Source organism: Echinops telfairi, unplaced genomic scaffold (assembly GCF_000313985.2).
Source record: "Echinops telfairi isolate 266 unplaced genomic scaffold, ASM31398v2 ScPeMD7_3533;HRSCAF=4204_0, whole genome shotgun sequence".
Lineage (NCBI taxonomy): Eukaryota > Metazoa > Chordata > Mammalia > Afrosoricida > Tenrecidae > Echinops > Echinops telfairi.
Window position 1 is genome coordinate 8194124 of NW_022107431.1, and position 13479 is coordinate 8207602.

General features: G+C 44.1%; 3 protein-coding genes and 3 non-coding genes across 7 annotated transcripts in view; 4 read left to right on the forward strand and 2 right to left on the reverse strand.

Moving 5' to 3' along the window:
* Nucleotides 1–2405, reverse strand: part of MRPL18 (mitochondrial ribosomal protein L18) — a 10763-nt gene extending 8358 nt beyond the window's left edge. For both annotated transcript variants that reach the window (XM_045294518.1, XM_004701920.2), the window contains exons 1-2: nt 2247–2405; nt 1777–1963 (exon numbers count right to left, since the gene is read on the reverse strand). In XM_045294518.1, the coding sequence (XP_045150453.1) occupies nt 1777–1963; nt 2247–2298 (239 nt within the window). In that variant the 5' untranslated portion in view covers nt 2299–2405. The remainder of the gene's footprint in view (nt 1–1776; nt 1964–2246) is intronic.
* A 2716-nt stretch (nt 2406–5121) lies between these two features.
* Nucleotides 5122–12282, forward strand: TCP1 (t-complex 1). Its single transcript, XM_004701921.3, has 12 exons — nt 5122–5277; nt 6173–6258; nt 6454–6582; nt 7748–7845; nt 8163–8273; nt 8583–8764; nt 9133–9259; nt 9739–9914; nt 10240–10363; nt 11300–11492; nt 11614–11777; nt 11990–12282. The coding sequence occupies exons 1-12, from the start codon at nt 5214–5216 to the stop codon at nt 12204–12206; spliced, it is 1671 nt and encodes a 556-aa protein (XP_004701978.1). The 5' UTR covers nt 5122–5213; the 3' UTR covers nt 12207–12282.
* LOC115871125 lies at nt 6667–6809 on the forward strand. The gene has a single exon (XR_004047105.1). It is a non-coding gene; the product is annotated as a small nucleolar RNA SNORA29 (small nucleolar RNA).
* LOC115871124 lies at nt 7933–8071 on the forward strand. The gene has a single exon (XR_004047104.1). It is a non-coding gene; the product is annotated as a small nucleolar RNA SNORA29 (small nucleolar RNA).
* On the forward strand, nt 10794–10919 carry LOC115871100. Its single transcript, XR_004047084.1, has one exon. It is a non-coding gene; the product is annotated as a small nucleolar RNA SNORA20 (small nucleolar RNA).
* ACAT2 (acetyl-CoA acetyltransferase 2) overlaps nt 12196–13479 on the reverse strand; it is a 22308-nt gene continuing 21024 nt past the window's right edge. The window contains exons 8-9 of the mRNA XM_004701922.2: nt 12851–12961; nt 12196–12509 (exon numbers count right to left, since the gene is read on the reverse strand). Of these exons, the coding sequence (XP_004701979.1) occupies nt 12339–12509; nt 12851–12961 (282 nt within the window). The 3' untranslated portion in view covers nt 12196–12338. The remainder of the gene's footprint in view (nt 12510–12850; nt 12962–13479) is intronic.

Consider the following 13479-nt stretch of genomic DNA (forward strand, 5'->3'; position numbering starts at 1 on the left):
CAATACTTGATTACCATAATACCACCTGTGTACTCTATCATCACAACTTCAATACTTGATTACCATAATACCACCTGTGTACTCTATCATCACAATTTCGATACTTGATTATCATAAAACCATCTTCCACTGTTGGGGACAGGGATGACATATTTGTTATCTCCTTGTGACAGGTTTCCACCATGAATTGAATGAATGCATGACATAAATATATGTAATTTGTTCTTATAGCTTTATACAGGTATCCCCCACTTTCAAAAGTTTACTTACACCACTTCACGTAAGTCCTGAAGAGAATTATCATTTTTATGAAAAAAGGCAAAGTTAGGAGTCCAAGTTTGTTTTGCAGCAAGTTACTAAAGATTGGGCAGCGTGGACCCCAGCAGCAAGAGTGGTATCACCAAGCTCTATCCCCAGGATCCACACTCAGCACATCACTATCAAGCCACCATAACTTTGAACTGTGTCTGTGCACAATGTTAGTGGTTTATTTGTCTGTTTTTTATTTTTTAGGTTTTATGTGTTATTTACTATGATCTGGTTGGGCCTGGAAATGCTAAAAAATTATTTTTTATAGAAAGTGAAGGTATGGTAATTGCTTGTTTACACCATTCTGGCTTCTACAAGGTTTTGCATGCACACTGCACTTTTGGGTAGCAGAAGAAACCTGTGTAGACATGAAGGGAAATTCTATTTGTAATGAATCCTTCCCAAGCAGATGAGCAGTAGGTAAAACACCTACATGTGGCTGCTAGGTGGTGTTCATTTAGTGCCCTGGTTCTGAGGTCAGATAGGACAAGTTTAAATCTCAGCTCATTTTGAGGCAGTTACTTTAGCCTCCCTAAGCTTCAATTCCCCTGCCCATATAAAATGGGAAAAGTAATTGTACTGCCTCATAAAGCAGTTTTAAGGATGAGAAAGTGCATACGAAGAAACTTGTACAGTTGCTGGAAGAAAATGTTCAATGAAGAACCATCTTTATAACAAAACATCTCAGGGCTAGAATAAGAAATTCGAGACTGGTTTTCCTGGTTGTGCAATGGGTGACACCTGGTTACTGACCAGAAGGTTGGCACTCCTTGGAAGAAAGATGTGACTGTGTGCTTCTGTATAGGTTACAACCTTGGAAACCCTGGGGAGCTGTCCTTCTTCTCTGTCCTCTAGAATTGCTAGGAGTGGGCATCATTTGGGCTGGGGCTTCTACTCTGTTTAGAAAACTGGTCTTTTTGCTTCTACTCTTGTCCCCTTAAAGTTGTATTATTCCCTAACAGCCTGGACGATCTTTATCAATCTTATCTTTAAGACTCATAACTGAAAACGCTCCAGGGCTTTCCACGGTAGTGAAAAAACGTGCTCACCTTTATTTACAAAGCTACATCTGTCCTCTACCTACCCCGCCATTCTCATCACACTACTCAGCCCTTTGCCTACTGGGCATCAGGTGCATACGCCTTTCTGTTCCATATACTCGGCTGCTCACTTCCACCCTATCTTCTCTGCTAGGAATGAGCTTACTGCCATTTTCTGCGGGGTTTGGTTCCTTCAGTCTTTCGGGTCTGTTTTTAAGGTGTCACCCCCTCAGGGCAGACTCAGCAGACACCCAGCCCCGCACTCTGACATCCTCTCTGTGAGAAGCATTTACTGTTTCACCCCATGTCAACCTGCCTCCTGCCATCAGAGGCTTCCTAGCACCGGTCATAGCTAGCACAAGGTCAGGGTTTGTTGAGTGAAAGGATGGCAATTTGCAGGCTACCGCGCCCGAGTCCACCTCCTTACCTGTGCCAGAACTCCCGAGAGGGCCACACTGTTCCCCAACCTCGTTCTTTCCTCGCGACTGCCAAGAGCTCCAGGTTCCGGGGATTCCGGTTTGTGAACTCAGGGGCAACAGCTTCGTTATGCACAGGGTCCACTTCAGGATTCCTCGCCGGCTGGGAACAGGTTGAGAGGGCCGCACACCCACGCTCTAGGAGATGGAAACCATGAGACTTATCTGAAAGATGACTACCACGAACAGAGCAGACGGGTGGTGTGACCTGTCCCATCTGTTCCCGCATTCCTCCAGCGCAGCAAGAACCACGAAATGTATGTTTGAGCAAATGGTCCTTAACTGATGAACTGTTGCCACCACAATGCTATTAGATCAATTACTTTCCGAGGGTAGATGTTGAGTAAAATATGCGACTTGCACTTTTACATTTATCTTGGAGGTTCTGGGCAAGGTATCTGAGAAAGGGCAGAATAGTTACCGGGGTTCCTGCAGACAGACAACAACGCCCACAACCGCGGCCGAAGCGCCATCGCTGAAGTGTCGGAAAGCGGCTTCTTTCGCGCCTCCCGGGGTCGCAGCGGCCCGCCGGCGCCGCTATACCTATCCTAGAAGAGGCTGGGAGCCGCGGAGGCCATGCCGTTCCCCGCCTCCAGTCACTTTCACCGGAACTAACAGTCCCTGCAGCTGAATGGCCAAGCGAGCCATCCGTCAGATCCATTCCCCCAATCACTGCTTACGTTTAGACGCACGCAGGACTGGAACGGACCAACTATCTTGCAGCAACGCTTTACGGGGGTGGAACGTTGAGTCCACTGCTACCCTTTCAGCTTTGTGGGTGGCTTTGAAGTGCTTACTTAAGGAGGGCGGCAACTCTTCAAGGTGCCCTGTCTTCAAGGTGTCCGTTCAAGACTCTCTAGTCACTAAGTTCTGAGCTACTTTTGGGGGTCCGCACACATCCGATGATTCAATCTATAAAACTGATTTAAAATCCTCAGGCTCAAGGGCTGAGGATGCTGTATTCTTACATGTTAGTAGGCCGGTTCTGAGCCATAGCGACTCTATGTGTGCACAACAGAACAAATCACCGCCAGCCCTGCACCATCTTCATAATTTCCCTATGCTTGGACCCATTGTTGCAGCCACGGTGTCAAGTCATTTATAAAACCATCTTAAAAGCTTGAAGGTAAACAAGCGGCCATCTAGCTCAGAAGCAACAAAGCCCACATGGAAGAACACACCAGTCTGTGTGATCAGGAGGTGCCGAAGGGATCAGTTATCAGGCATCAAAGAACAGAAAATCATATCACTGTGTGCTCACTTCTATGATACAATCGCTGAAGACGAATGGGTGCATAAGCAAAGGTGGCAAAGAAAGCTGGTGGTGCCCGGCTATCAAGAGATATAGCGTCTGGGGTCTTAAAGGCTTTAAGGTAAACAAGTGGCCATCTAGCTCAGAAGCAACAAAGCCCACATGGAAGCACACCAGCCTGTGCGATCACGAGGTGTCCAAGGGATCAGGTATCAGGCATCAATAGAACAAAAAAATCTTACCATAGTGAATGAGGGGAGGGGGGGAGTGTGGAGTGGAGACCCAAAGCCCATTTGTAGGCCACTGGAGATCCCCTTGCAGAGGGGTCTCAGGGAGGAGATGAGCCAGTCAGGGTGCAATGTAGCAACGATGAAAAATACAACTTTACCTAGCAAGTCTGGTTAGACCAGAGGATGTACACTGGTACAGATAGGAACTGGAAACAGGGAATCCAGAGCAGATGATCCCTTCAGGACCAGTGGTGTGAGTGGCAATACTGGGAGCATAGAGGGAGAGTGGGTTGGAAAGGGGGAACCGATTACAAGGATCTACATGTGACCTCCTCCCTGGGGGACGGACAATAGAAAAGTGGGTGAAGGGAGATTTTGGGCAGGGCAAGATATGACAAAATAATAATTTATAAATTATCAGGGGCTCATAAGGGAGGAGGGAGCGGGGAGGGAGGGGGAAAATGAGGAGCTGATGCCAGGGGCTTAAGTGGAAAACAAATGTTTTGAGAATGATGAGGGTAATGAATGTACAAATGTGCTTTACTAAATTGATGTATGTATGGATTGTGATGAGAATTGTATGAGCCCCTAATAAAACGATTAAAAAAAAGAGGAAAGAAAGAAAAAACCAAACCATTGAAAAAAAGTCCAAAGAAGTCAGCCTTGGGGAATAAAACAGCCATCTGGAGCTGGCTGGCGGCTCCTCTGGGCTAAAGATAAAGCAGTGGCAGTTGGCACGTTTGTTAGATAAAACGAGATGTGCTAGGAGCTTTCGTACATTCTCTCAAGTAAAACACCTCGCAAATGGACCGTGTAGCTGTGCCTGTCTGCCATTACAAGATACAGAAACTTTATATGGCCATTTAGGAAGTGCTGAACCTCTGGTTTCCTGCTTATGGGTGTGTGTGTGTGTGTGTGTATACATATATATAAATGATCAAACTATATACATTATATATAATGATTAAACTCTTCCTCTTCACGCGGTGTGGCTGAATTGGTTTTTTGCGTCGCCCCTAGCAAGACCCCACATTAGGTTAAGGATCCCCAAAAGGCACTGGGAGGAAATCGGACATGGCAAGATAAATCTTTCAGAACGGGGGGTTGTCTTCCTAGAAACAGTTTCTCCCACAGAGCTCAGGAAAGAAAGCATCGGTGGGGACCCGGTCCATCCTCGGGAGCTCCAGCCAATTACCCGGCGCTCCCTGAGCATCTTCGATTGGAAGAAGACGCAGAAATGGTTTAAAGCTAAACCGTGGGGTATGCTCAGATCCAGGGAGAAAAAGTGGCTTCCTAGTTCCTTAAAGTAGGATCCCATACCGGCAGCTCTACCCTGTCCTCTGGGGTCTCTGTGCAAAGGAACGACCCCAGGGCGGCGAGCTTTCTTGGAGTTTGGCTGAGAATCCCAGGCAGGTTTAGAAGAGGACCTGCTCGTCACCACACCCCTCCCCCGCCTCAAACCGCCCCAGACCCCGCCCCGCGGACCCGCTTTTCTAGAAGTCACTGGAACGTCTCAACTCGCATGCGCATCGTGCCCGGGGGTGGGCGGGGGCGACCGCTCGCCCACGCGCCTCCTTTCTCCAGAAGCCCTTGCCCCTGACGTCCGCTCGCCGCGCTTCGCGCCCTTCTCATCCGCACTCTAATTGGGCAAATGTACCGGCACGCCTCTGAGCCCACCCTCTTCTGCTCGTCACTTCCGGCGGCTTCGGGCTTCTCTTCTCCCATCCTGCCCCGCGGTCGTCGGGCTCGGGGAGGGGTCAGCGAGGCCCGCGGTGTTACCCAGCAGCCCCCGCGACGTCGCTCGGCCCGCTCCACGCCGTCGCCGCTGCCGCTGCCTTGTGTAGGGAGGGAGCAGACCCGGTGGCCCGCGGTGTGAGCGGAATTTATCGTGTCTCTCGCCGCGAAGATGGAGGGGCCTTTGTCTGTGTTCGGGGACCGCAGCACCGGGGAGGCGATCCGCTCCCAGAACGGTAAGGGCGGAGAGGCCTGGTCCGCCCCATGGTCACCCTCTTGGCATCTGTTCACCACAAAGAGCCCCCGGAGCCTCGCCGGCCGTTTTCCGCTTCTGGGCGGCGGCGGCGGCGGCGGCGGCGGCGGCGATCCCGGCGCGGAGGGTCTTAGCGCAGCACGTGAGCGCCGCGCCGGCTGGACGTGGAGCCGGGCCGCGCGCCGCCGTCGCCCGGGAGCGGTAGGGGGGCGCGGGGGTTCTCGGGTGCACGGGCGCCGGCGCCGAGGTCTAGATGCAGTGCTGCCCTGTGCTAACTGACCGCTTACCCTTGATAGAACGGGCCGGTGACGGCGCAGTGCAATAAGTAGTAGGTTCTTCTCAAGGTAGGACGGAACGCGATTCGTACCTGAAGCCTGGTTGCTGTTACTGAGCTTCGCTTTGAAAGCCTTTTGTAGATTTTCTAGTACTTGGGCGAATTTTGACATAAAGGCAGCGCATCTTGTCACTCTGTTACTGCATTTTCAGTTCCTGGTAAAGAGCTACTGTAATGGTTTGTGGGTTTTTTGTTAATTGCTTTAAATAAAAAATGTACTTTGCACAGACACGCCCCCAAAACAGGCTTTTAACTTACTGAGGGGAGATTTGTGTAATTGAAATCCTAGAGATTGGAGCTCATTTTAGCTGCCCTGGTGCAGTAGTGGGCTACTAACTTGGCTGCTAACCACAGTGCCAGCAGTTGAAACCACCCGTTTCTGTGTGGGAGGAAGGTGGTGAGGCTTACTGTCCCCTAAAGAGTTGGTCTCAGAAACCCACAGGAGTCGGCAGGGATTCAATGGCAGTGAATTTGGTTGAAATGATTTCCCTTAGAGTAGTAGATTTTTCTAATTTATTTTTCCCCGCCTATTGATTACTTACAGTTATGGCTGCTGCTTCAATTGCCAATATTGTAAAAAGTTCTCTTGGTCCAGTTGGCTTGGATAAAATGCTGGTGGATGATATTGGCGTAAGTACACTCGGCTGTTGTGTGTATGTGACCGTAAAGAAAAGAATAGGGCTTAAACCATAGCTATTTAAATGGTTTCTTACCAGAACCGTGGTATTTGAAGACTAATGATGATGGTGTGCCTGATGGGGTTAGGTTGATTGCAGGATGTGTTTCTGAGAGTGATTTCTGTTGTCTACCTTACAATTTTCTTAGGATGTAACCATTACTAATGATGGTGCGACCATTTTGAAGTTACTGGAGGTAGAACACCCTGCAGCGAAGGTGCTTTGTGAGCTGGCTGATCTTCAAGACAAAGAAGTTGGAGATGGAACTACTTCAGTGGTAGGTCCACTTTGCAAAGTTTGACAATTCATACAGCACAGGAGTTTCTTCCTGTAGTCAGTCCCCCTGCCTTGTCTTTTTTGTTTTCCCATTTGACTACTGCTTCAGATCTTACTAATAGATTGAAGTGGTTATGCTTGTGGGATAGATTAACATTGCCATGATCTGAAGAGGGAGGATTATTTTTTAATGTCCTCCCCCTATATGAAATGGCTGTACATTTATATAAACCTTGCCTTTACAATTGTGTGTGGGAGGTGTTATTTTGTTAAGCATATTTTAGAAGTTGACAATCAAGAATTCCTTATAGAAATGTGAGAAAGTGATTTGCTGTGTGACTAATGAGTGGGAAAATCAGTGAATATCCCGAGGTAATTTAAACTCAAAACATCCAACACACTGAAGTAGAAACACTTGTATGTTGAGTACAGCGATGATTCCAGCCAAAAAGGTGGTGGCACTGGTGGTGTAGGGCATATTTATGGATTAACATTCAGCCTTGAAGGAATGGCTTCTCCTAGATTAATGTAACTGGCCTTTTGTCTTGGTAATTTGTTTTATGACCTGTCGAGCAAATAATAGTTTCCCAAAATTGAAGTCGTTTCGTTTTAATTTTCATAAACTAGTGAAAACCAGTTGGCATCAAGTTGATTCATAGTTGCAGTGACCCGATAGAATATTTAAATATATATACATATACATATATTTAATTTTTTAGGAAGTATATATTCTGAAGGGCATTTATGTGTGGCTGAAGTACTAGTCTTTTGATTTGAATGAGCTAACCATTTGTGCCACCCACAGACATTTAGTATTCTGAAAGAAGAACTGAAGTGAGTCCAAAACCAGATCCTAGAATTGGGTAGAGAATTTGAGTAATCAAACTCTGGATTTAACTTCTGTTGGGTATTTAATTTATGTAATGGGTATATAGTCCTAGTATTGTTCCTGCTGAACTAATTTCTTAGCCAGAACAATATTCTGGCTCCTAATTCTTGGCATTGCGGAGTATGAAACACAGTGTAGAGTTTTATACCCTATCAGTTTTGTTTATTCACCATTGTGGTTAATGTGTGCTTGCTTTAGTGTTGTTTTTACATACGCATAATACATACTAAACATTGTCAGACTTCAGAGCTTTAACTGTTCAATGTTTTCTCAACAGGTTATTATTGCAGCAGAACTTCTAAAAAATGCAGATGAACTAGTCAAACAGAAAATCCATCCCACATCAGTTATTAGTGGCTATCGACTTGCTTGCAAGTAAGATTGTTATTTGATGTAATCATAAAGACATTGCTTTTAAATTTGATGGGAAAGAGCTGAAGTTTTAGTGTTCAGACCAGTATCGTTCCCATGTGACTACCACTTCAACTCTTAATAATAGATTGTAGTGGCTATGCTTGTGGGATAGAGTGATTTTTGCCATGATCTGAAGAGGGAGGTTTATTGTGTCCTCCTCCTATATGAAATGGCTGTACAGAAAATGAAGACTCATTATTTTGGTACTGTGTGCAATTTGATAGACAGTTTTGAAGTGTTGAGCAGTGGGCCTGTTTTCTCACTCGTGCCTTTAACAGGGAAGCTGTGCGTTATATCAGTGAAAACCTCATTATCAACACAGATGAACTTGGAAGAGATTGCCTAATTAATGCTGCTAAGACATCCATGTCCTCCAAAATCATTGGAATGTATCCTTGTGGGTAGTACAATAAAGTAGCCTTTTTCAAAAAGTAAGAGCTTAGGTTTTTATCCTTGGATGATGATTATTGCTATTGCCTTACAGATAATATTGTGTTGAAATTATGGGGGAGGGGTTACAGTGATAAAATTTAATATGTTGATATTCCTGCAGTATTTTGTTAACCTAAATGCTGGTGTGGGGGTTGATTTTTCTTTGATGAATGGAATTGCTAAAAGGGCATCCTTTTGAATTACTCATTCATTTTTATGTATAATTTGTCTATTCCACGTGTTATCATCCTTAAATGTTGGCTTAGAAACGGTGATTTCTTTGCTAATATGGTGGTGGATGCCGTACTTGCTGTTAAATACACAGATGGAAGAGGCCAACCTCGATACCCAATCAATTCTGTTAATATTTTGAAAGCCCATGGAAGAAGTCAAATGGAGAGTCTGCTCATCAGTGGCTATGCTCTGAACTGTGTAGTGGGATCCCAGGGTAAGAGTTGGGCTTGGGTCATGTAATGGGGATGGGGGACCACAGGTTAAATTGAACTTTTTGTGGGCGGTCTACTGTATCTTTACAGATGAACTACCCAAGATGTGTGAGTGAACGGCTCTTAAATGAGACGGCAGAGGGGTGCATTAATCACTTAGTTTCTAGTAATTTAAGCATGCAACTTACAATGAATTACCTTTAACAGCATCTTTCATCCTGTGGCTCATGTAGCACAATTAAAGGCTTAATCTGTTTGTGTGTTATATGTGTATCAGTACTTCTCATTGTTTTGCTGCTAGGTGTTTTATATGAAACGTAGTGTTGTTGGACTTGGCAGTGAGAAAACCTAATGCTGTGTTCAATTTCAGGCATGCCCAAGAGAATCGTTAATGCAAAAATTGCTTGCCTTGACTTCAGCTTGCAAAAAACTAAAATGAAGCTGGGTGTACAGGTGGTTATTACAGACCCAGAAAAACTGGACCAAATCAGACAAAGGTGGGTATAGAAGTTCTTTTTAGCCTTTAAAGGGATTACTTATAAATTATACTTGTGTGTGAAAAGGACTAACCATGACATTAAAACATAGATTCCCAAACTTAGTTGACCTACTGCCCCTTTTCAGAAAGAAAAAAATACTATGATCCTAGATAAAGTACAGCCCTCTGGGACCTTCCAGCGCCCCCACTTGATAATGTAGCCCATGTTGGGAAACACTGCCGTAAACTGAAAAGAATGCTTGCTTTGTTGAATAGACAATGGAGCCAGATAAGAAACAACTCTTCATTACGAAGTTGGTGGTGAAGTTTATATCACAGACATGATCTGGGTTTTTGTGCCATCCATGAAAATGGTTTGGGGGTGAAAATTTGGGCTTATGTGTCTGTTGATCGTGAAGGCCAGGAGTTTGTATCTATCTAAGTACAGTTCTTAGCTTGAGCCAGGGAGGGCTGATGTAACCTATCTTTGCTTTATAGAGAATCCGATATCACAAAGGAGAGAATTCAGAAGATCCTGGCGGCTGGGGCCAATGTTGTTTTAAGTACTGGTGGCATTGATGATATGTGCCTTAAGTACTTTGTGGAGGCTGGTGCAATGGCAGTTCGAAGAGTTTTGAAACGGGACCTTAAGCGCATCGCTAAAGCTTCCGGGGGTATGTGTTCCGCCAGTGGCGCGTGTAATCCTTTATGCCGATACACTTAGTTGGGTGAAGGATCTTTTTACGTTAGGACATTGACACTAAGCAGCTTCATAAAAAATGTTTACGTTTTCTAGTGACATATGCACCATTTTTATTGGGAAAGGCTAATGGAATTTACTGGGAAATTTCATGGAGTTTGTTCACTAAAATTGTCAAGATTCCATTTTATAAGGACAGCTGTGTACCTGAACATGATACCACTTTTAACATAGTGAAGTCTTCATAAGGAAGTTGTCTGAAGGAGCAAGGTTTACCGTTTTTGTAATCATCTTTGTAGCTACTGTTCTATCAACCCTGGCCAATCTGGAAGGTGAGGAAACTTTTGAAGCTGTTATGTTGGGACAAGCTGAAGAGGTGGTACAGGAGAGAATTTGTGACGATGAACTGATTTTAATCAAAAAGTAAGACCTGCTTTCTAAATTTATTAAAAATTTATAAATTGTGTCCCTGGGGGTGGTGATGTAGGTCAGTCTGGACTGCTAACCACAAGTTTGTCAGTTGAAACCAACCAGTAACGTCCTTCTATCAAAAATGAGACTTTCTACCCCCTTAACACAAGGTTTACAGGACACCTCATTTTGATCCATTTCCTTAAAATTACAGGAGCCCTTTACATTAACGATAACAGATGGATATTCAAATTCATTATAAGTCTTTCAAGTTTTTTTATTAACGTGTCCATAGAGATGGTATATTAAAAATGTCCATAAACCTAGTGTTAAAGATTATGAGTTGTGTACTATTAAGTTCTATTCTGCTCTATAGGTTTCTTGAGTTGCAATTAGTTTGATGGCACTAAGGTGTTTTATATAAGGCTTCTGACATTGCCATTTTCCCATTGATTTGCTGCTATTGTCTGTCAGTGATATGAGCAGGTATACGCATGGAATAAAATGAGACCCTTGCAAATTGAGATGAAAATAATAATTTTCTCTCTTCTGCATGGCCTGGACATTGGCTTTGGTATATAGTATGTCTAACTTAACCATATATACTGGATTTAAAAAAAGTTTTACTGGGAATTAGTACATATACATAATTCTATATTTCAGTCACGGCAAGTAGAATTGTACAATTGCTACCACAGTGAGTTTAAATTGTTCACTTTAAAATGGTTTATGTGACATTAATCTCAAATTTGTTGGGTTTTAAAAAAATCATTTGGGGGCTATCATAGTAATCCATACAAATGTTGTATCAAGCACATCTGTACATATGTTGCTATCGTTTTGTAAACATTTTCTTTTTGTTTGAGCCCTTGGTGTGCAGGATTTTTAAAGGGACATTTGCAGTGATATCCAAGTGTTAATTGTAGACTGTTGCTTATTTCTCCACAGCACGAAGGCGCGCACGTCTGCATCCATTATCTTACGTGGGGCAAATGATTTCATGTGCGACGAGATGGAGCGCTCCTTACATGATGCTCTCTGTGTCGTGAAGAGAGTTTTGGAGTCTAAGTCTGTGGTTCCAGGTGGGGGTGCTGTCGAAGCGGCTCTTTCCATATACCTGGAAAACTACGCAACTAGCATGGTAAGCACTGCACTCTCAAGCAGCGTTAGCATTTTCTTAGCCCTTTACTGAGACCTTATTGCTACTGAGGGTTGAGATTCATTTTCCCTTCCTTTTTTCATCAAATTGTCTTTTCACGTAGGGGTCTCGGGAACAGCTCGCAATTGCAGAGTTTGCAAGATCTCTTCTTGTTATTCCTAACACCCTTGCTGTTAATGCCGCCCAAGACTCTACAGACTTGGTTGCAAAGTTAAGAGCTTTTCACAACGAGGCTCAAGTTAACCCAGAACGTAAAAACCTAAAATGGTAAGCATGTTATTTCCAAGTTATTTTCATCAACTGTATATTGTATGTGTTGAGGTGCATGATAGGTGTAACTAATAGAACAAATGAATACCTCTTCAGCTGTGTTGGTGGGTCTTTAACCCAACGCCCAGTTCTGGTGATTCAAGACCTGGTGTGATTCTGTTAGCTTTTAAAGGCTGCTTTGTAAGAGGCTGTTTTATTTTTAACTGCAGGATTGGTCTTGACTTGGTCAATGGAAAACCTCGCGACAACAAGCAAGCAGGGGTGTTTGAACCAACCATAGTTAAAGTCAAGAGTCTGAAATTTGCAACAGAAGCAGCGATCACCATTCTTCGGATTGATGATCTTATTAAATTACACCCAGAGAGTAAAGATGATAAGCACGGAGGTTATGAAGATGCAGTTCACTCAGGAGCCCTTGATGGCTGATGTGCTTTCTTTATTTATAAATTTGTTAGATGCACTGGTCAAGTATTAGGTTCACATTAAAATTATAATGCTGTCATGCCTTGGGTGGTTGTTGGATCTGTTTACACAGGTAGGTGAGGTTAAAAACAAGTTTCATCCTCTCTGAACACACATTGCTATACCCATCCCCCCACCAATGCACAGGGCAGCAACTCCACGCCGCCCACCGGTTCTCTCCAGGGTGTGTAACAGTGTCACAAGAATCCGACAACCAGATGCCCCAAGGGGGTGACCCAAGGCTATGGCCCCACCTTGGATGTTGATCTGTAGGGAAAGAGAACTTATTGGTTAATAGTCCTAAATTATTTCCTTCCACCTCTTTTTTTTTAAAATCATTTTATTTCCTTCCACCTCTTAAGATAAAATCGGACCTTTATCTTAAATCTATAAGTAATTCAGAGTCTGGCATCCATTCCTGACTCTCCTTCCCTCAGAAACTTAATACCTTGTGAATTTAGGAAGTGAGCTAACACAAAGGTTCACTACACCCCCAAGTTAGAGGAACATCAGTATTTAACTGATGGGGGTAAAATAAGTTCCATTTAAAGATGTTTTGCTATCTATAGTCAACTATAGTGTGAAAGTTGTAAGTCGCTCCTGTTTACCTTTTCTGGGCTTAATCCCAGCTCTTTAGCTATTACTACAGAGAAGACTGCAAAGGCTTCATTGACTTCAAAGGTATCAACATCCTCCAGTGACCAGCCAGCTTTCGAGACCTAAAGTAGATGGATGCAGTTATTGTAAAAAAGAACAGTAAACATGGGCGCCTGATTCTCAAAAGATCTATTAAAACTGCAGCTTTAGGTTGTGCAAACAGTCTGGTAATAACTCATTTTGCCTTGGTGACATCAATTTTGAACAAAAGTTTATTTTGTTTTATTAGGGGCTCATACAACTTATCACAATCCATACATCAATTGTGTAAAGCACATTTGTACATTAATTGCCCTCATCTTTCTCAAAACATTTCCTCTCCACTTAAGCCCCTAGCATTAGGTCTTCATTTTCCTCCCCGCTCCCCACTTCCTTGTGACCCCTTGATAAATTTTTTTTTTTTTTTTTAAACAAAAAACAAACCCTTGTGTCGAGGGCTGACTTTCAATAGATCGCAGCGAGGGAGCTGCTCTGCTACGTACGAAACCCCGACCCAGAAGCAGGTCGTCTACGAATGGTTTAGCACCAGGCTCCCCACGAACGTGCGGTGCGTGACGGGCGAGGGGGCGGCCGCCTTTCC